Source organism: Ambystoma mexicanum, chromosome 8, assembly GCF_040938575.1.
Source record: "Ambystoma mexicanum isolate Mex_15411 chromosome 8, UKY_AmexF1_1, whole genome shotgun sequence".
Taxonomy (NCBI): Eukaryota; Metazoa; Chordata; class Amphibia; order Caudata; family Ambystomatidae; genus Ambystoma; species Ambystoma mexicanum.
The window spans coordinates 344055744-344076012 of record NC_090929.1 but is presented as its reverse complement, the minus strand read 5'-3'; the positions used below and the strand labels follow the sequence as shown (position 1 = coordinate 344076012).

Genomic DNA, 20269 nt, shown 5'->3' with positions numbered 1-20269 from the left:
AGTGGGCATCATGTGCTTAGTGATTCAAGCATACATCCATTCTATCACCGATATATTTGTCAAATATAAAGATCTATGGTCATTCATTTGGTCCCAAATTTCACTTTGGTTTTGGTCAAAGTAGACAGAAACCCTCTTTGGTGCTACTTGTCCTCATCCCCATTCTGAAAGGGGCATTTCAAAAGAATATAAAAAGAACAAGGTTATTCTAGTAGGCTTTGCTCAATAACACAGTAGTAACATTCTTGATATGATTACAATATATGCTGGAAGTGATCATTAGAAATTAACTGTGTATATGTTTTTTTAAGCCAAGTTGCAATGTTTAAAACGATATAATTTCCTTTTTTAATAGCTTGTTTTTCCGGGAATCCACACCACTTTGTCTTTCAAAATGTTCTTCCTTCTTTGAATTTAGCACCAAGGAAATGTATGTTCAATTGCTAGATGCAGGTTGGGTGGAGCAGGAGATATAGAGGAAATGAGAGGGAGAGAGATGAACGGAGATCGACACATACACACAGAGGGAGAAAGAAGGAAATGCACACATAGGGGGAAAGGGATAGGTAAAACGGCACACACGGTGTGAGTGCTAAAGGGTGATAGAGGTACCTAAAATAAAGAGAGATTGAAAGACAGATGGGAAGTGGCGTAGGGAGAGAGAAAACGAGACCATACTGATAGAGAGAGCCCGGTTGTAACTGACTTCACTGATCAGAGAGGCAGAGAGAACAGAGCCAGCAACACCAGTTTAACAGAGGAAGGGGTAGAGACCGAGAGATAGCCAGACCGTTAAAGTTGAGAAACGGTTTCATAATATTTTTCTTGCTCACCTGATTCTTGACTTTTAAATACAATTGTTATGATTATACCTTTTATAGACGGTCCTCCACTGTTGGGTTCCCTGCATGTAACAAATCCCTTTCTTTCTGCAGAGGAAATCGAAAAGAAGTTGAATATATACCGGAAAGGCTGCAAGATTTGGAAGATGCTGATTTTCTGTCAGGTGTGTAGTCTTGCTCGTCTTTAACCCATATTTTGAATTTGAATTTGAATTTTACTGGTTGGTGATGACCCTTTCCAATCTCTGCTGTTTTTACCTCTTCTTGGTTGAATCTTTTAACACCGGGTTTGCCAAATCGTGCGCTGGCTAGCCCGATTCCCATTATTAACACAAATTGAAAAATGTTGTGACCCTGCATTCAGTACATTCTGTTTAAAGGCTCAGGAAAACCAGGCTGGTCGTACTTTCTTTCTCCTTTTCAAAACTAAATGTAATATCTGTTTGGCTCAGATAAGGAGAAGAGAGAGCAGTGTACTGTTTTTGGCTGTCCACATATCTGTCCAAATGTGCGCTTATACTTTCAAGCAACATCTATTACCCATGTCATAGCCAGGATGGGACACACACACAAACATACACACACCATCTCCTGCCCAAGCAGCCAGCACATCAACTATCTCTCAATTACTTCTGAAACACATTTCTTTTGTTATCAGCAGCATCTTTCTTATGCGTGGATGTTCAGGCAATTGGAACTGTGATGGGACAATTCCAACTGAAACACATTACAGCTCTATCTATCTAGCAAACCAGTGTCTGCTTTCGAGACAGTTACCTTTAATAACACAATAAAGCTCCCTTTCAAAGATTAGTTTATATATATATATATGATGTCTACTAACTTGACATACAAAAAGGTTTGCTTTTATTGCGATAGTCAAATGTTCATGTATAACATCATGCTGAACGTTTGTGAAAAAGAATCTCTATACCCAAGTGAACTTTTTACACAGGTTCTTTTGAGTGTGTCTTAAAGTGCTGTAAGCACAGAATGTAAAACAGAAGATTTTTCAGGCTTGCATTATTTTGCATTGTGGGACCTCTAGTTTTCATTCAGGCTGTGGCAAAAAGCTACAACAATATCGTTTTGATTTAAAATGTTTCTATAAGGATTTGCACACTATCAGGACTTTCCTGCACAGCTTGTATATTTTGCAAGTTAACTGTTAACTGTGCAAGATTGCATTGTTAGAGGCCTTGAAATCTAACATTTAAATATGTGTACAAGTAAAGCTTGGAAAGTGTGCAGTCAAGAGCCTACACTGCAGAATAGGTTGACATCCCTAAAACTGTTTTTCCAAAGTGTGTGATCCTGTGCAGATAATGTAATCTGAATGTCATTTAATCACTCTAAGGGCTCTGATATTTTTCCAGTTAAATATGCATTATTTGAAAAAGTCTCCCTTACGTTGGGGCAGAACTGATGATGTTAGGGTCTAAATTGTGTCTGTCCTCTGATACTCTTCTGCTAGTGGCCCACGAGGCCGACATGTAGAATTTCTTTATTGTTGCACTGGCCCTTCCTCAGTCTCATATCATTTGTTTTGCATGGCAGATATATAGTTTAGTTAGCCAGTCAGTGCACCAGAGAATCTAGTGTAGAGGACTGGCTGCGGCAGAAGCAATATTAATGTCCTCCCCTGCAGCCAGCCACTGAAGATTCTTAGGCTGTCCAGAGTACTGAACACACCCCCCCACCCCCACGCCTCAGGAGAATGAGTGAAACTCTTTGCTATGAACTGTTATTGAGTCTTCTATAGCACACATTCTGCCATTGTTATAGTTTCTTGAAGCTCCAGCATCTGAAAGAGGTGGGGTAGGAGAGTAATGTAGCAGCAGTACAGGATTGCTTTGTTTTAGTGTTGATGTGTGCAGTTCTGAAAGGATAGAACCATCTGTGGGTTGTAAATTTGATATAATAGCTTTTTATTATTTATATTGCACTTTCAACAAAGCACTGAACATTTTTACATACAAATATTATTACCCAACCAAAGTTTGTATTCATTTTTCAACCTTGGACAGATGAAAGGCTGAGCTGGCCTTGCCAGCATTTGAACTTCTGATCTGAAGATCACACGCAAGCCTCAAGAGCGAGCGCTCAACATTATGAACCATCTTACTGGTATAATTCTATACTTTGTTAGCTTTCTGGTACAGTGGTTAATGTGACCTCTGGTTGCTAAGGTACATTGGATGGTTGACTGATATCTGGTGTTTGAGGAGTGTGGATGGTTGTGTTGGTGTATCTGTGGTTGGTAAATGTGGCTTTTATGGAAGTTTAGGACAGACCCATGCTTTGGGTGGTGTGCATTCCATTCTATAACCTGCGTTGTTTTTGTGGAGGAGTTCTGTGTCGAGATGTGTTTATGGCTTTGTAGAAATATGTTGCTGGGAAACACCATGCAAGTGTGGAAATTTGGGTGTTTTAAAGGGCAATATAGGAAGCAACAACACACAGAAAAGGAAAGCATTTTGTTTCTGTTTGTTTTCGCCAGCAACTCACCAGGGAGCCAAAGGCCAGAGGAGCAATGACCCAAAGGAGGTACTCATAAAGAAACTAAGAACCATCAGAGAGTCACTCACCATGGATCCACGGACCACAGGAGCGAGTGACAAGAGTAGCCAAGGGCCAGAGTGGCGAAAGATCCAAGGGGAGTGACTCACCAGGAAGCCAAGGACCTAGGGGGTGAAGGAGAAGAGGAGCATCACAAAAAAGTGTAGATTTTCCAGGTGGCTCCATGTAATGAGGCACACCCTACTCTACTCCTTGGCTTTACTTTACCTCACTTTTACTTCGGTTCATGTTCTTCAGTTGAAGCGACTGCATCCAGATGTTTACTGGCAACTAAAAAGTGTTTCGAACGTGAGATACGGGTATGGGCTATCCAACAGTATTGAATTTCTATTTTGCTGAGTTACCCTTATTTAGAAATACAATTATTCATTAAGAGAAATGTATACCGTTATAACAAAAAGTAAAATTAAAGCTTCACTTATCACAGCTGGATTGATTTCCTCAATTATGCATATAGGTAAATGGCATTTTTACCTACTGACACTGTTTATAACCCTGTTAATAATTTATTTCCAATCACAATATGTTTAAGCCATGTTTGTAGTTGCATATTTTAGTATATAGGATGGTTCAAATATAACAATAATAAGCAAGCTCTAACAAGATATGTGTGTCAAATAGTACCTTGTTTATTGTCCATGCACAGTTAGATCAAAGATTTCTTAAGAAATTGTTTGGATATTTTGGTCTAGGAGGAATCTAGTGGTCCTTTTGTATTATTTAAGGCACAGTCTACTGAAGCACCAATGCAACAAGAGCCAAATAAGACGGCAAACCAAAGGTCAAGCACTGCCCTGCCCTTCCTCTGCCATTCCACTCCCTCTTTTGTAGATGCAGCCAGAAAACCACTAGTTCTTTGTTTCCGCTTACACCACTGGTCAGAACTTGTACTTTATCAGTTGCCCTGGGTCCTCCATTGCTCTCATCCCAGCCTTCTGTTGAGCAACTAAGGTCCGACCCAACCTGGTGATCAGACATTTTCTGGAGGAGATTAATTTCTTGCAAGTAACATTCTAATTTGTCTGTAACGTAACACTGCACTAACAAGTCGCTCCTTAGTTTGTCCCAATCAACATTTTACTGCAACATTAGAAGGTTAAACTGCAAGTAAACTCTTGCTCTTTTTTTAAGAAAGAGCAAGTCAGGTTTAACTCTCAGCCTAGATTGTTAATTTTCTTTGGATTCCTCTGTCTACTACATCATTATGTCTTTTGCTTTTTCTTAACTTTATCTCTGCATTTCTGTAAATCTCTCAATATTTACATGCTGAAGAGGGAGTCTGGATCCTGCCACCACCCCCCTCCCACTAAATTCATTACAAGATGAAAAGCCAGGAAACACTGCAATCATCCCTTCTGTTTTGGACGAATCCCAAGTGTACCTATGATTGACAAATGCGTTGAGAGACATCAACCAGCCTTAAAGACCAGGTGCGGTACTGATCTATCCATGTGGGGATGAAGAGCCGCAGGCCATGGTCAGATACACCTATATGGACAGCCTGGACTAAAGCACCAAGAAGCCATGTTGCTGACATTGTTAGAGACACCACGATATAGCAGCGTTAGACATGAAGCACACATGCCATCCGCACTTCAGGACACAAACACGCACTCGAATACATGAAGAACCCAAGTGTACAGTTCTATAGTTATAGGACAGATACATATACATACTGTCATTGCTTTTATTATTTTTGCCATTATCCAAGTGCAGCATCGCAGAAACCGCAAGGCACAAGAGATCCTGAGCACAGCTTGCAGATGCTTAAACCCGAATAACCCTATGGAACTGCCAGAGCACCTATGGGACCTGACAAAGCCAAGTCTGACTAACCTATAAGGAATGTAGTATAGCATGGACACTGTAGAAACCGCATTTTAAGGTTTAGAAAAATTACAGGAGGCCTCAGACCACTGAGCAAAGGACGATCTGAGCTGATTCAGGCTGGACAGAGAGCAAGGCGTGTGAGACAGGACCTGCAGCCAAGGTCAAGAGATACGGATGACATTCCAATCTCCAGACAAGAAAGGAACCAGCTGCAGCAAATACGAATACATCCTCATAATTCAGAGCTGCAGAACTCAAATTTGTGGTCTCCAAGCATGTGGTACGGCCGAAGTAGACAATGGACAGTGATTGGCGGTGGGAAAGGAGAGCCGGTCTCAGGCATACAGACACAAACTGAAACAAGTATGCAAAAAGTGTTCCGCCGAACACGAGAATATTCTCATAAGGCAAAGGTGGTGTACACAAGTTACAATACAGACATGTAGTCAGTCTCATCACCTTGAAAAGGTACACCGTGAGCTGAGAACCATTTTGGGTTCCAGACCTGGGGACGTCAGCTCTAGGCAATCACAGTTTAGTACCCTGGTGCTGGGTAGCAACAGGCGAGAACCAATGGTAAGCCTACAACACTGCAACAGTGTTATAGATAGTGAATTGGGGATGGAACAGGCCAGCCACCTGACATGGAAGAACCAGTAGAGTAACATCTATAGTGTCCTGTATAGGTTATAGAATACCCAGTACCCAATCACCTGGCCTGATAGGTTTTCTGGAGAAGGGCCCAGGTTGTGGCAAAGTGCTGATCCCATTTGAGGGTAAAACCGGCATTCGAGCTGAGGAAGAGCGAGATGTGCATAAATAAGTATCTGTTCCTGTGCTGATCCCTGTTGGTTTTGTCTGTAATAAACCACAGTTTGAACTTGCTGTTGACTGAGTCCTCTGTGTATCCTGGGTAGGGTGTTGGGCCCTCCAAGTCTGCTAACTTCCAGTATCCCTCTGTCATACCTGGGAGTTTTCCCAAACAAGTTGGTAGCAGAGTGGATGGTTGGCTGCACCAGCCCGGCACCAGGTCCTCTCCTCCACCGCAGAACCTGAACGGCTGCAGGACCCTCGCATATTTCGAGAAGATGGGAAAACCGTGCCTTTGGAAAGGCCATCAGGAGTTCGAAGTCAGCAAGGAGTTCAGGCAGACCAGGATGGGAAAGGGAGCACCTTCTGGGGGAGTCGGCAGCCAAGCAGCGCCAGCAGAGTGTAAGTATTGACCCAATGTGGGTGCGAGGGAGGGTATTGAATATTGTTGAGTATTGTTTAGTATCATCGAGTATTGTCAAAGTATTGTTTAGCTTTGTCAAAGTTAGCAGGGACAGGAGCGGAGGTAGCTGTCTGTTTTCTATAGGTAAACGTTTCTGGTGAATAACCTAGCCTATTGACTCGAGGGCGCGGTTGGCAGAAGTATGTAAATAAGTGGATTTCCTGTGGGTTGGGTGTTTTAGCTCGGGTCATAGATGACATTATCCCTGTAAGGGATAGCAAGGGAGCTGCCCTAGATTGTGGAAGGTGAGTTGACTGGTTAAGTCTCCTGTAGGGTGCCGTTTTGCACGCTATGCGACACAGCGGGGACAGTTTGAAGAGAATATTGGTATACTCTGCCTGGAGGCAGGAAGACAGCTGTGGTGTTTTTGTGTCTTTGGGAGTAACAGGCTATTACAGTGTGCATGCAGTATTTGATTGTTCTTACCACTACATTGTTTGGTAAACTGGTGATGTCACCCATAGGTTTGCATGTAGGACACAGAGCGCATGAGACGGTGAGGAGCTAATATTGGAAAATTGGCAATTGGCAGACGAGGTGAATTAGTGACGGTGCGCGGAAGGTGCATGCACAAGATTGTCGGTGTGCCCGAGGGGGCAGTGGTTATGAAGAAGGGGCGGTGCGTGGAGCATGCCTGATAAGTTGCAGAGCCAGAGAGTCTCGTAGAAACAGAAAATTATTGCCATTATATTGCACCTTTCTCCCTGAACAGCGGATTGTCGAAGCCCTCGACTTGAGGTCAGGTAAAGGCACGAAACATGTATCAAGGGAAATGCAGGGGACACACCCCCCTTCAGCACTTGTGTAAGACACTCCCACCTTGAAGGGAAAAGATTTGTAAATAAAGCATTGAATGGTCCAGAGGTACAGAGGGAAAGTTAACTAAACCGTGGCCATCATGCAGAGGTTTGTCCAAAGACGTGCAGCAATCACTAGTGACACACATACAGGGTACCTAAGAGGGGAAAAAGTTATCAAAGCGCATGGCCATATTCGAGTTATGGCGAATGTTTCAGGAGGGCGAAGGGGGATGCAGCGAGGCGTCAGTGGATGCTGAGCCAGCAGGAGGTGAAGGAGCCATGGGCTCATCCCTCCACTCCTCCCCAGGTCCCTCCGAGTATAGCTTCCAAAGACACAGACGATGAGCAAGGGGTGTACCCCATACGAGAATTAAGGACAGCAGAGGGGTACTCAAATCTTACATGTAAGCCACCACCATATATGAAGTAGGACGGGCCAAAAGGCACAGGGCAGCCAGCTAGTGACAGAGAGACAAGCAGTGGAGGACAGAATGGCGCGAAGGATGGCCTCGGGAGCATAGCCACGAAGTAGTGGATAGGACGGCAGATACTTTTGAAGCTTGAACGGAAAACAGATGGAGAGGAAGAAGGGGCGACTAATGCAATGGAGGGTCTGAAGGGAAGCAGCAAAGCATCAGACTGGGCAGAGATAATGGATAAGACAGACAGGAGGTAAAGGGAACGGGAGGAGAGATTAGAACGAGAAGACAGGGAGACGAGAAGAGAAGTTGGAGAGGGAGGATAGGGAACGAAGGAAGGAGGAGGAGAAGGAGCGCATGGAAAGGGAGAGAGAGAGGAGAGGATTTAAAGGGACCTCAAAGAAAGGAAAAGAGCGGAACAGGAGCAGCGGGACAGAAAGACAAGGGAAGTGGATGAGGTCGAGAGGCGAAGGGAAGTAGCAGATTGGGAAAAACACAGCTTGGCTGAGAGGAAACAGAGGAAGTTACAGTTGGATAGACTGACAAGGGAACAAACGCGCAGGGAGGAGGACGAGTGAGCAATAAGGGGCGGTAAAGACACTTTGAGTCGGAGCCCTCGAGTGGGCAGGAGCCCCTCCCCTAGCTGAGGATCCTCATCGGGGCTCTGCTCGGCATCGGAATCCCTGCATCAGCTAAGGAGGAGTCCCCTTCGCCTCCATCCATCTCTTTGAGGCCCAGCCTGCCTACAGTGGGCGCCCCCCTACAGAGGTGAGGCGAGCCCCGCTGCAGCTGGGGTCCGTTCGCACCCCCATCGCTGTTCTGATCAGCTGCACCGACGTATGCCTGACGAGAAGATGGCCAACGGCAAGTCCAGTACGAAAACGAGGCTGTCCCTTTGCTGCTAGGCAACAGGAGCCTCTCATATCCCAGGGGGCCATACCGGCAGGTGGAAGCCGGCCACTTGGAGCAAAGGCCACAGAGAAAAGGCTTGTTCAGCTCCTGTTTCCCCCATTCGAGTCAGAGCCCCTCCCCTAGCTGAGGATCCTCATCGGGGCTCTGCTCGGCATCGGAATCCCTGCATCAGCTATGGAGGAGCCCCCTTCGCCTCCATCCATCTCTTTGAGGCCCAGCCTTCCTACAGTGGGCACCCCCCCTACAGAGGTGAGGCGAGCCCCGCTGCAGCTGCGGTCCGTTCGCACCCCATCAGTTGTTCTGATCAGCTGCACCGACGTATGCCTGACGAGAAGATGGCCGACGGCAAGTCCAGTACGAAAACGAGGCTGTCCCTTTGCTGCTAGGCAACGGAGCCTCTCATATCCCAGGGGGCCATACCGGCAGGCAGAAGCCGGCCACTGGGAGCGAAGGCCATGGAGAAAAGGCTTGTTCAGCTCCTGTTCGCTACTGAGAGCGTGGCGTGGCCACCCCCCTAAGCTCCGGTGCAGGCAGCCATTATCTAGCTCACCTGTTTGCTAGAGCACCCGTGGTGACTTACCTATTCCTGCTCATAGATCAATATAACTTTACCTTCATCAAGCTCCACTAAGGCAACGCCATCTGGTTCCAGTTGCCCCCAGAGACAATTCTGACACTGCCAAGGTGCTATCTGCCCGGCTTAGCCATTTCCTCTGTGACATGCTGACTCACTGAGTAAAGTAATATTAAATGTATGCTCTTTAACGTTACCAAACATATCCGCAACTGAAGGTATACTCGATTACTGCTCCTATGCTGTACTGTTGTATCTCACATGCGCAGTTCCTAACCACTCGTTACAGCACCGGCCCCTCATCGAGTCTCACCTACAACTATGTTGTGTTAGATACCCAACCTATGGTCATCGTAAACAAAGCTCTCTACTTAGAGACCCAACCTTGCCTATTCATGTCATATTTTAATGCACCCCTGCGCAAACAGCAGAGAAAGGATAGATTGCATTAACAGTATACATTGCATCCTCCGCCTAGGTAAACCCTGTTGCCAAACTGCTCCTACATGTTGATATTTCTAGCATATATTGTGTTCCGCATTTAGGTGATTCTTGCTGCCAAATTGCTCCTACATGTTGATACCTCTAGCATATATTGTGTTTCGCATTTAGGTGATTCTTGCTGCCAAATTGCTCCTACATGCAGGTATTCCCAGCATATATTGTGCTTTGTATTTAGGCAACCTCTGCAGCTAATTATTCCACTCATTCACACCCTGCCCCAGCACACACTGTGCTCTTGGAACTTTGATAAATCGCGTTGCCAACGGTTCCCACCGACTACCTATGTGTTATTCTAGATAGGCCACCTTATATAACTATGTATCTACCAGTTATTTACACAGTCCTACTGAGGACTATCCTACACTCACTCATCATGCTAGATGCTAATCTACCTCACACTCTGCCTCCTTTGACGCCCGTAATACACCTGAACAGTAACTTACCTGGCCAATATTTACATCCTAGCCACGGGTCCCTTGAGACAGCCACCACTGTATCGCGCCCATGTGATACACTTAGCAGAAACCTTAGACTTCGTGCCAGACTAACCAAATTGCATGAACCACTCCGCAGGTCTCTTCCCCCTACCAACATCAAAACCAACCTTCAGCAGGTTTGTAAACCTTGTTATACCAGGCTACCTTTACAACCCCCTACACCAAACCCCAATATTTGCCCAATTCAGAATAACAAGCCTAAGATACCCAATACATCCACTACTCTATCCCTCCAAGCCACAGAGGTCACCAAGACCCCTCCCATCGTTGGAGCACTCCTTAACGTGAGATCGCTTGTCGCCCATGCCCTAGACATTGCCGACCTAATCCCAGAAGGCAATCTCGACTTTCTCGCAATCACGGAGACTTGGCTACACAATGCCGCAGGACCTTCGCTCATGCTAGCCATCCCGGATGGCTACACGATAGTCAGACACGACCGAGAAGGTGCAAGAGGTGGCGGCATCGCCATAATCTCTAAAACGAGCCTCTCACTCAGACTAGTACCTACCTAATCGACTCAATCTTGCAAGACCCTATCTGCTAAACTCCAGATAAATAATAATCAATCACTCACCATTCACCTTTTATACAGACCTCCAGGCCCCCTAGGCACCTTTGAAGAGGATCTCCATAACCTACTCACTAATAACCTCAAACCTTGTTCTCAACTAATCCTCCTTGGGGACTTTAATTTAGGTTTCCATGATACCATCAGGCTTCTGTCCCCTACATGGCACAGAAACTGCCCTCATTGATTTGAAATCCCAAATCGACGAGCTGAGAGACAAAGGGAGAACAGTACTCTTGCTACTCCTGGACCTCTCAGCTGCCTTTGATTTGGTGGATCATAAAGTCCTCTGTAGTCACCTGGATTCCGCCGCCCATTTCTCCCCGGAAGCCATCAGATGGATTGAGTCATTCCTGAGTAAAAGAACGATGAGAGTCTTCTCCCCCTCGGCAGCGGCAGATCCCACCCCCATCTCATGCCGTGTCCCCCAGGGCTCTTGTGTCTCCCCAACTCTATACAATATCTTCACCAAGCCCTTGTTTGATGATTTGGACCATCTCGGTATCACCTACACTAACTATGCAGATGATACACAGATCCTCCTCCCGCTTTCTGGGGATCATGCGAAAGACACGGAATTGGTGAACAAGGTATATTTTATCATCCAGGCATGGATCGACACTCATGGCCTCTGTCTGAACGATGATAAGACAGAGCTGATTATCCTGGGCACCCAAGCTAATATCAAAAAACTAGGCCAGGAATTCTCTTCATTCAACATAGATGGGAATATCATCCAAGTGTCCAAGGATGTAAAAACCTTGGGATTCTATCTTGATTCTACTCTATCACTTGATAAACAGCTAAAATCCCTTGCCTCCTCCACGGCTTACACGTGCAAACTGATAAGAGCCGGTAAACCATTCCTCTCCAATAAGAGTTGCTTAATCATGGCTAGAGCCTTAATACTCTCCAGAATTGATTACTGTAATGGACTATATTCTGGAGCTAATAAAACAATCATTCAAAGACTACAAATACTACAAAATAATGCCCTGAGAGCTGCACTAGGCATAAACAAAAGATCCCATATCTCCTCCGCCAGACGCCATCATAACTGGTTGACCACGGACAACAAAATTAAACTTAAGATTTTATCCCTGACCCACAAAGCCCTTAATAACTCTGCCCCTAGATACCTGATTGACGAATTCCACAGGAGAACATCTCTCAGACCGACTAGAGCTGTCAATTCTAACTGTTTGACAATACCGAACTTTAGACTCACCACGATCGGAGGAAATAGCTTCTCTGTAAAGGCTGCAAAAACTTGGAACTCACTGCCACAAGACTTGAGAGTGGACTTGCCCTACCTTCATTTCAGAAAAAATGTCATTCAACTCCTCACCACTACTGACCTTAGCTGACCTGCGTCACCTACCTCCTACTGTAATTACTCGCATTAACTTTTTACTCTACACAATTGCAACTCTGATTGACCTTATTTGAACATTGTATATTTTGTAATTATTTGTGTTCTAGAGACCTTATTGTATCGTATACTGCACATCATGCTATGTTGTAACCATATAAGTTTTGCATTTCCTTGCCACTGCGCCCTGCTACCCCTGGGTCTGGCGCGCATAAAAAGTGAATAAAACAAACAAACAAACAAACAAGGAGCCATAGACAGGGGAACAGACAGACTGGAGGAGGACAGACGGACAGAACCAGATAGCACAAGCTCACGGGGTAGGAGCACAGCAGAGAGGGACGGAGCAGGCCTAGGCGACTGGGCGGGTAGGTACGACTTGAGGGACATTGACCTTAGCTTGAAACCTAACACGGATTTGACATTGAGGAGACGTGAGTTTTGCAGATGATTTTTATAGTGACATGGACACAAGGTGCAACAACAAAGAACGAAGGAACAGTGGGAACTGGGGGGGCAATATAGACCCCAGTCCACGGGGACAGGAGCAGACATGCGGTTGACATGGGAGTACAGCACGCACACGGAAGGAGTGAGAGCGGCCAGCCCAGACGAACAGGCATGACCGGCGGGCAACTTGCACACCCTAGATGACGCCACCACATATGCTGATAGACTTAGAAATATCCACGGACGAAGGAAGGGGGAACAGCCCTAGCCTGTTCAAGGACGAAGGAAGGGGGAACAGCCCTACCCTGTTCAAGGGGAAGGTTAATAAGGAGATATGATGATAGTATCCAGGTACCCACATTAGAACCGATAGATGTATGTGCAGGCATTGAAAGCGAGAGAGGGGACAGGCAGGTCAAACTGACTAGAAGAATGCATGAGGAGAAGGAGGGGTTCACACAAATGCCCTTATAAGAGAGAGAGGAGGAGTACAACCCCAGTATATACCATGGAAACACGCAGACAAGGAGAAGGTGAAATGTAGACTGCCCTCGTTGAGAGCAGGGGCTGGGAAGTGGATTTATGAAATGGAAAAGATGACAGCGGGAAATAGGCTAACTGTGGGGGACGTAAAAAGGAACTCCTAGTGGTGATCTTAGGGGATGCAGCTGATGATGTATGGAAGAGGGCAGGGTTCCCGGGGGTGAAGACACAAAACACAGCACACGATGGTTCACCATTTGCAAGGCAAAGACCCCGTGCAGTACATTCAGGAGATTCAAGAGCTTTGGTGCCTTGAAACTCGAGAGCCATGGGACAAAACAGAAGCAATATTCTATCACATACTAGTACAGGGGCTGCCAGAGTCTGTCCAGAAAAGTCTAAGGAAATTGGTAGGAATGGAAGCAAGGGGGTGGCCAGAGATACAGCTCACGATAGTTCACCATTGTAGACTGTGGCAGGAAAAGCTCAAGAAAAAGGCGGAGGACAGGAAGAGAGACAAAGCGAAATTGGTGCAGAAAAAACTATCGAAGTATGTGATGGAAGGGGCGATACTAACCTGCCCCACCCCACAGGAAAAACAGCAGCAGCAACAACCACAGCAGTTCGCACCATCCACAGGAAGAGGGTTCATGGGGCGGGGGTTCGCGCAGCAAGGTTTCCAAGGAAGAGGGGGTCAACAAAGAGGGCGCGTGTTCGGACCATAGATGCATCATAACCAAGGGGGCTTTCCAGGAGGGTTTCAGGGATATGGGCAGCAGATGCAGCAAGGCCCAGGGGATTTTTCAGGGGGTTTCCAAAGGTAAGGGAGGTAGCCACCGCAGTGTTGGACATGTGGACATTTAGGGCACATTTAAAGAGTATGTAGGAGCAGGGGGATGCAGCAGAATTTGGGAGCACAGGGCCAGTAACCCTATCAAGGGGACCAGGGTGATTACTATACACAGGACCAACAACAGGGTATGAAACCCACCTCCTGTGTGGAAAATCTCTTACCCCCTAAACTTATTCTAGAGCATAGTACCATCTTTGCCCCCTTTCTAACACGATTTGTTAATTCCTCTTTTCGAGATAAACAGATCCCTACTCCTATAAAAGCAGTTACGGTTACCCCATTACCAAAAAAACAGGCCATGATCCCAGAGATGAGGCCCATAACGAACTGCCACTTCCTTCTTAAGATACTGAACAAAATAGCCACATCGCAGTTACAAATCTATGTCGAGTTCAACAATATCTTGCATTGAAGCCAATCGGGTTTTAGGCCTGCCCACAGTACCGAAACAGCATTATTACACCTACAGACCCATATGCTAGGGATCACAGAATGGGGCAAATCTGGTTTGCTCATCCTCCTGGATCTCTCAGCAGCATTTGATTTGCTTGACCATTATTGCCTCCTTCAAACATTACAGACCAGAGGTAATTGCTCTAGTGAAGCCATTGACAGGTTCACATCCTTTCTGACTAATCGTATATCCAGGATACATTGGGGAGACGCTCTTTCTCCTCCTACCACCATCCCATGCGGCGTGCCCCAGGGAGACAGTTTATCACCCATTTTGTTCAATATGTATATCCAGCCACTTTGTGTCCTACTTCAGAGCCTGGGTATCTATTTCACCAACTATGCGGATGATACACAGATGGTCGAATCTTGGATGGTGGAGAATTGGATGTGTATAAACGGGGGGGAAACGGAATTCCTCATCTTCGACTCCTCACAGGCCAGGAGCAAGCTTAGCACTCGTTACGAGGCTTTAACCATAAACAAATCCCTGATACCAGTTCAGACTAAGGTAAAAACCCTCAGAGTCACTCTCGAAGCCTACTTAAACTTGGATGAACATGTCAAAATGATCAGCAAAAATGTTAACCACTACCTCTGCCTCATTAGGAACATTCAACCTTTCCTAACAGAGGCAAACGTGGCTACTATCGCTCGTGCAGTCATCTTGCCAAGGCTGGATTACTGTAACGCCCTGCTCTTGGAGCTAGCACTACCAGTGTAAAGAGGTGCCAGCGGATACAGAATGACACAGTGCGAATTGTTAAAAGGATCCTGTGGAAGGAGCATATCTCCAACCACAGGAAAGATCTGCACTGGTTGGCTTTACAGGGCCAATCAATTTCAAAGCATGCACCATTGTTTACCGATGCCTGTACGGCAACGCCTCCTCCTACCTCAAAACAGCGATAACTCGCTACTCCCCTGGTAGACGATTGCGCTCAGCGGACATGTTCCTGGCCTCCTATCCCGCTTTCAAACACACAAAGGGGATGGGCAGATATTTTCCAGTCTGTGCTGCCCAGTTGTGGAACTCTCTCCCTGAGAACCTAAGGCAGGAAACAAACCTTTTACGTTTCAGGTAAATGTTGAAAACAACACTATTCAAATATATCAATCCCCTCTTATCTGACATCACCTTCTGTCTCGTTTCTCTCCATATGTTTTAGCTGTTGTTCCTGTGTTTGTGTGCGCCCCTATACCTACGGGCTGCCGGCGCGTTATAAATAAATAAATAAACATCAAGTACAGATGCAGGGCTCACATCAGCAGATGCCACAAGCACAAGGGCCACAAACACAAATGCAGGTAGCACAGATGCAAGCACCGGTACCACAATACTTGCAAGCAGCACAGATTTGAGGGAACACACAGCAATTGGCATAGATACAGAAGAATGATGCAGCAGCACACATGGACTCCATGGCGACGGTACCCGTCAGACAACTGGGAGGAGTTACAATGGTAGGGAACAACCCCTTTACAGGGAATGGAATGTCCTGATACCCTCAATAGGACAGCCCACAGACGAACTTGATGTGTGTCATCCTGTCGATCACGCCCAACCCTGCGGAGGAACCTCACACAGGGGTGGCAATAGGTGACAAAACCTTTTCCTTTCTTGTTGACACAAGGGTGACTAGGTCCTACATTAGGGAAGGAGCATTACATTGTCAGGTGATGCCAGGAACACTCAAGGATTCTCTGGGGCTCAGGAAGTGGTTCCTTTCACAGACAACATTTCACTATCTATAGGAGATCACGATCTATCACTGCCTTTACTCTACTCTCGACAGACACCTGTAAACATACTGGGACAAGACATTATAAGCAGACTGAACATGATAATTTCATTCACAGACAAGGGAATAGTGTGTTCTACACCAGAAATACACATGTTCAATGTAGGAATAGTGTGTTCTATACCAGGAATACACATGTTCAATGTAAGACAGATTGTTCAAGCCTATTTGGATGCACGGTACAGAGGGGGGTGCCAGTGGATGCAGAAATGTTCCAGTATGTAACTGACGTTGCCATTGCATAGCTTCCAGGAATTGCAAGGAAGGTGTGGCGGGTTCCAACCAAATACTTATTCATGCCTGAGTTACCATTGGAAGAGGAAGAGGGAACCATAGTGCCAATAGAAATATAGGCAGTGGTCGCAAGAGAGGAGTGGATAGCGGTGCATGAGATGGATGGCACAGGACGGGCATGGAGATCAGTGATCGCAGTGGCAGTGGGGTGCCGGGTGACAACAGTGCCAGACAAAGAGCTATTCAGGGAAGAGAGACTAGAAATAGAGATGGTGTTCGAGATGAGTGTGACCTACTGGCTAAGGATACCTTAAAGGGAAGTACCACAGAGGATGGCAATGGCTCTGAAGGCACCATCCCCATTCGGGGCGGACAACATGGCCAAGGTACCCAGCACCCTATGGACAACAAGTCCCTATGATGTAGGTCACATAAAGAGCATAGGGGGAGTGAAGATCAAGCTGAAGCCAGGAGCAATTTTAACAAGAGTAAAACAGTACCCCCCTAATTTAGGAGGCAGATGAAGGCATTTATAAGACAATCACAGCACTGAATGAGAGAGGTATTCTTGTACATCAGAGTCCCCATGCAACAATGCGGTGCACACAGTGAGAAAGGCAAAGAAGGGGGTCATGCCCATTCATGCACATTGTAGAAGCAGACTATCCTTTAGTTGCAAACCCAGCAAAATTTGTGTGCATCATGCCTTCTTCATGCTCATTGATTTGTAGAATGCGTTCTTCTCTGTACCACTACACCCAGACTCACATGACTCAATCAGCTTTATGTATAGAAACCAGAAGTAGAAAGATACAAGACTTCCTCAGGGGTACTGCGAGGCACTATCTACCTTTAACAGACTGATAAAGATGGACTTGAGCAATGTACAGATGGAGAGCACGGTCTTGCAATACGTAGAAGACATTTTGATTTGCAGTGAGACAGAAGATCAGTGTAGGAAGGACTCGTGCACATGCTGACTGTGTTAACTGACAAGGGATACAAGGTGGACAAGGACAAGTTACAAGACTGTCAGAAAGAGGTGCTACACACTGGACAGACAATATCCCAAAATGGCAGACAGATCACCCCACAGAGAGCAGAGACAATCCGCAAAACACCTAAATCCACAACAGTGAGGGAAATGCAACAGTTATTAGGGTTATGCAACTACTGCAAAGCATGGGTCTTTGACTACAGCACATACACAATGCCCCTACTGGGCGCTCTGAAGGAGGCGCAGAAAGGGAGCAAAACACTAACATGGACGGTGTGCAGTCATAATGTCGACTGCAAAAAGTCGAATTACAAAAATGTGGAAAACAAGTGGTCGAAATTTTTTTTCTTCGAATATGTCATTTTTTATTTTACATGGTTTTTTTTGGGCTTTCGTGTGTTAAAAAAAGGGTTTAAAAAAAGGGGGGGGGGTTGGAGGGAGGACCCCCCCATTTCGAACAGAAAAAAAAGGACATTAGAAAAAAAAAATTCCGACCATTTGTTTTCGACATTTTGACTTTCGACTTTTTCACATTCGACATTATCACTATAAACCAACATGGACAACAGAAATGACTGAGGCATATGACATGCTGAAAGAGGAAATAGGCACAGCACCAGTGCTATGGATCCCAGACTACAAAAAGGAATTTTTCCTGTTCTCACACACTGTTGTGTGGTGATGAAGGCAGTATTGACACAAAAGACAAGCATGAGACACAAGCCAATAGCTTACTAGAGTGGGAAGCTTGACCCAATAATGAGGGAACACTTTGGCAGCTGCCACATTTGCAGTGGAGAAGTCAGCAGCAATAACCATGGGGTGCACAACCACTCTTTACGTGGAGCACACCCTCTTTGCGATACTGCAGAGCCAAAGGGCACATTGACAACACAAAGAGCATCAGGGTATGATGTGTAATACTATCAAATGCAGCGCTGAAGATAGTGAGGTGCAGACTTGTCATCCCAGCAATATTCCTAGCAGAAATAGAGATGTTCAGTGACACTTGCAAAGTAGAGGAGGATGCACTTGAGGGGGGAGTTGTGCTCTACATTGATGGGTCGTCAATAATTGATCAGACAGATGGGGTCAGGTACACAGGAACTGCAGTAGTAAGACTCAAGGAAGATGAGACAAGCAAGGTAGTAGCCAGTGCGCGACTACCATCTCATTACTCAGCACACGCAGCAGAGCCAGTGGCCCTAATACTAGCACAGGAGCAGAGCAGAGAGAAGGAGGGGACAGTATACTCTGACTCTGCCTATGTGACGTCCACAGTACACTCAGGACTGTCACGATGGCTCGGGAGAGAGTTTGGGAGGGCAGACGGGACTCCAGTACAGTATGCACTTCTATTGGGCAGATTGATCAAAGTAATTGCTTATCCAGCACGGGTATCAATAGTGAAATGCCAAGCACACACTAAGGGGGAAGATTCCATCTCAAGGGGAAATGAGGCAGGCAATTTTGAGGCAAAGTGCGCAGCATATTTTCGGGAGGTATGGGAACTAGAGGGAGCTCCAAATGCTCGAGCGTGCTGCAGAAATATGGTACATAAGGAAGGGTACAACGTACTGCCAGAAACACAAGTTATGGAACTGCAGGGAGCCGCACCCATGGAAGGAAAGTAGTTGTGGACAAAAAGAGGATGCACAATGTCTCTGATAGATGATCTATGGTGGCAGAATAACACAGGGAAAGTAGTCATGCCACTAGAATTACTGAACACTGCACTGGCATAATTGCATTATCCAACACAAACAGGAAAAGAGCTAATTGCAGCCTGCATTGGAGAAACATGGTTCTGTCCTAATTTGGGGGTATCCGTCGCTGAATTTGTGAGTAACTGTTTGACTTGCCAGCAGTTTACAGCAGGGCATACCCTGAGAGCTGTGAGAGGAGCCATACCGAGACCAGTAGGCCCGTTCCGGCATTTACATGTTGACTACGTTGACATGATCCAAGTGTGCCAAGGGTACCGCTACATGATACCGGTTATGTGCCCATTTTGCAGGTTGATAGAGGCCAGTCCCTATTCACATGCTGACGCCCTCACAGCGGCTAAATTCCTGATCAGAGAGGTGTTCCCAAGATGGGCGTGTGTGAGGTCCGGCGGTCTGACAACGGCCCTCACTTCGCCAATGAGATGTTCCAGCACATCACCACGCTGCTGGGTATTCAACACAAATTTGCCTGTGCGTACCACCCACACGGAATGGGGTGTGTGAATGCCTGAACGGCCTCCTGAAGGAGTCCATAGCTAAAACACAGCAGAGGATGAAAAAGAATTGGCTTCACTGCTTACCCCTTGCCTTGTTTGCATTGTGCAATAAGCCTGGGTCTGACCACCATTTAATGCCCCATGCGGGGGTAACGGGACGGCGCATGCATCTCCCACTTGGTCCTCACACAAGAGCACTGAAAGACGGTGTGAATGTGTTAGGACAAGAAATGCAAGTGTACATTACTTCCTTGATTGCTAGCTCTTCTTTACCTCTCGCCAGATACGACGACACCGGGAGAAGACAGCAAAGAGAGCAACTGCGACAACACGCCAAAAGACTCAGGATTTAAATCCCCAGTGAATGTGGGGGACACTGGGCATCATTATGAGTGTGGCAGAAAGGTAACAATGGCGCCGGTAGTGCTACCGGCACCGTTGTTACCTCTCCACCACAGTACGAGTTCTGCTCGCCGGTGCCGGACTGCACGCCTGGTCTGACCAGGCGTGCATACCGGCACCCGCGAGCAGAACTCATGATTGCACCAGCACCATTATAAACGGTGCCAGTGCAACCATGCTCCCGACCCCCATTCAGC

General features: G+C 46.3%; 1 protein-coding gene across 3 annotated transcripts in view; it reads left to right on the top strand.

Moving 5' to 3' along the window:
* Positions 1–20269, top strand: part of NSMF (NMDA receptor synaptonuclear signaling and neuronal migration factor) — a 323292-nt gene that overhangs the window by 211272 nt on the left and 91751 nt on the right. For all 3 annotated transcript variants that reach the window (XM_069609794.1, XM_069609796.1, XM_069609795.1), the window contains one exon: positions 936–1006. In XM_069609794.1, the coding sequence (XP_069465895.1) occupies positions 936–1006 (71 nt within the window). The remainder of the gene's footprint in view (positions 1–935; positions 1007–20269) is intronic.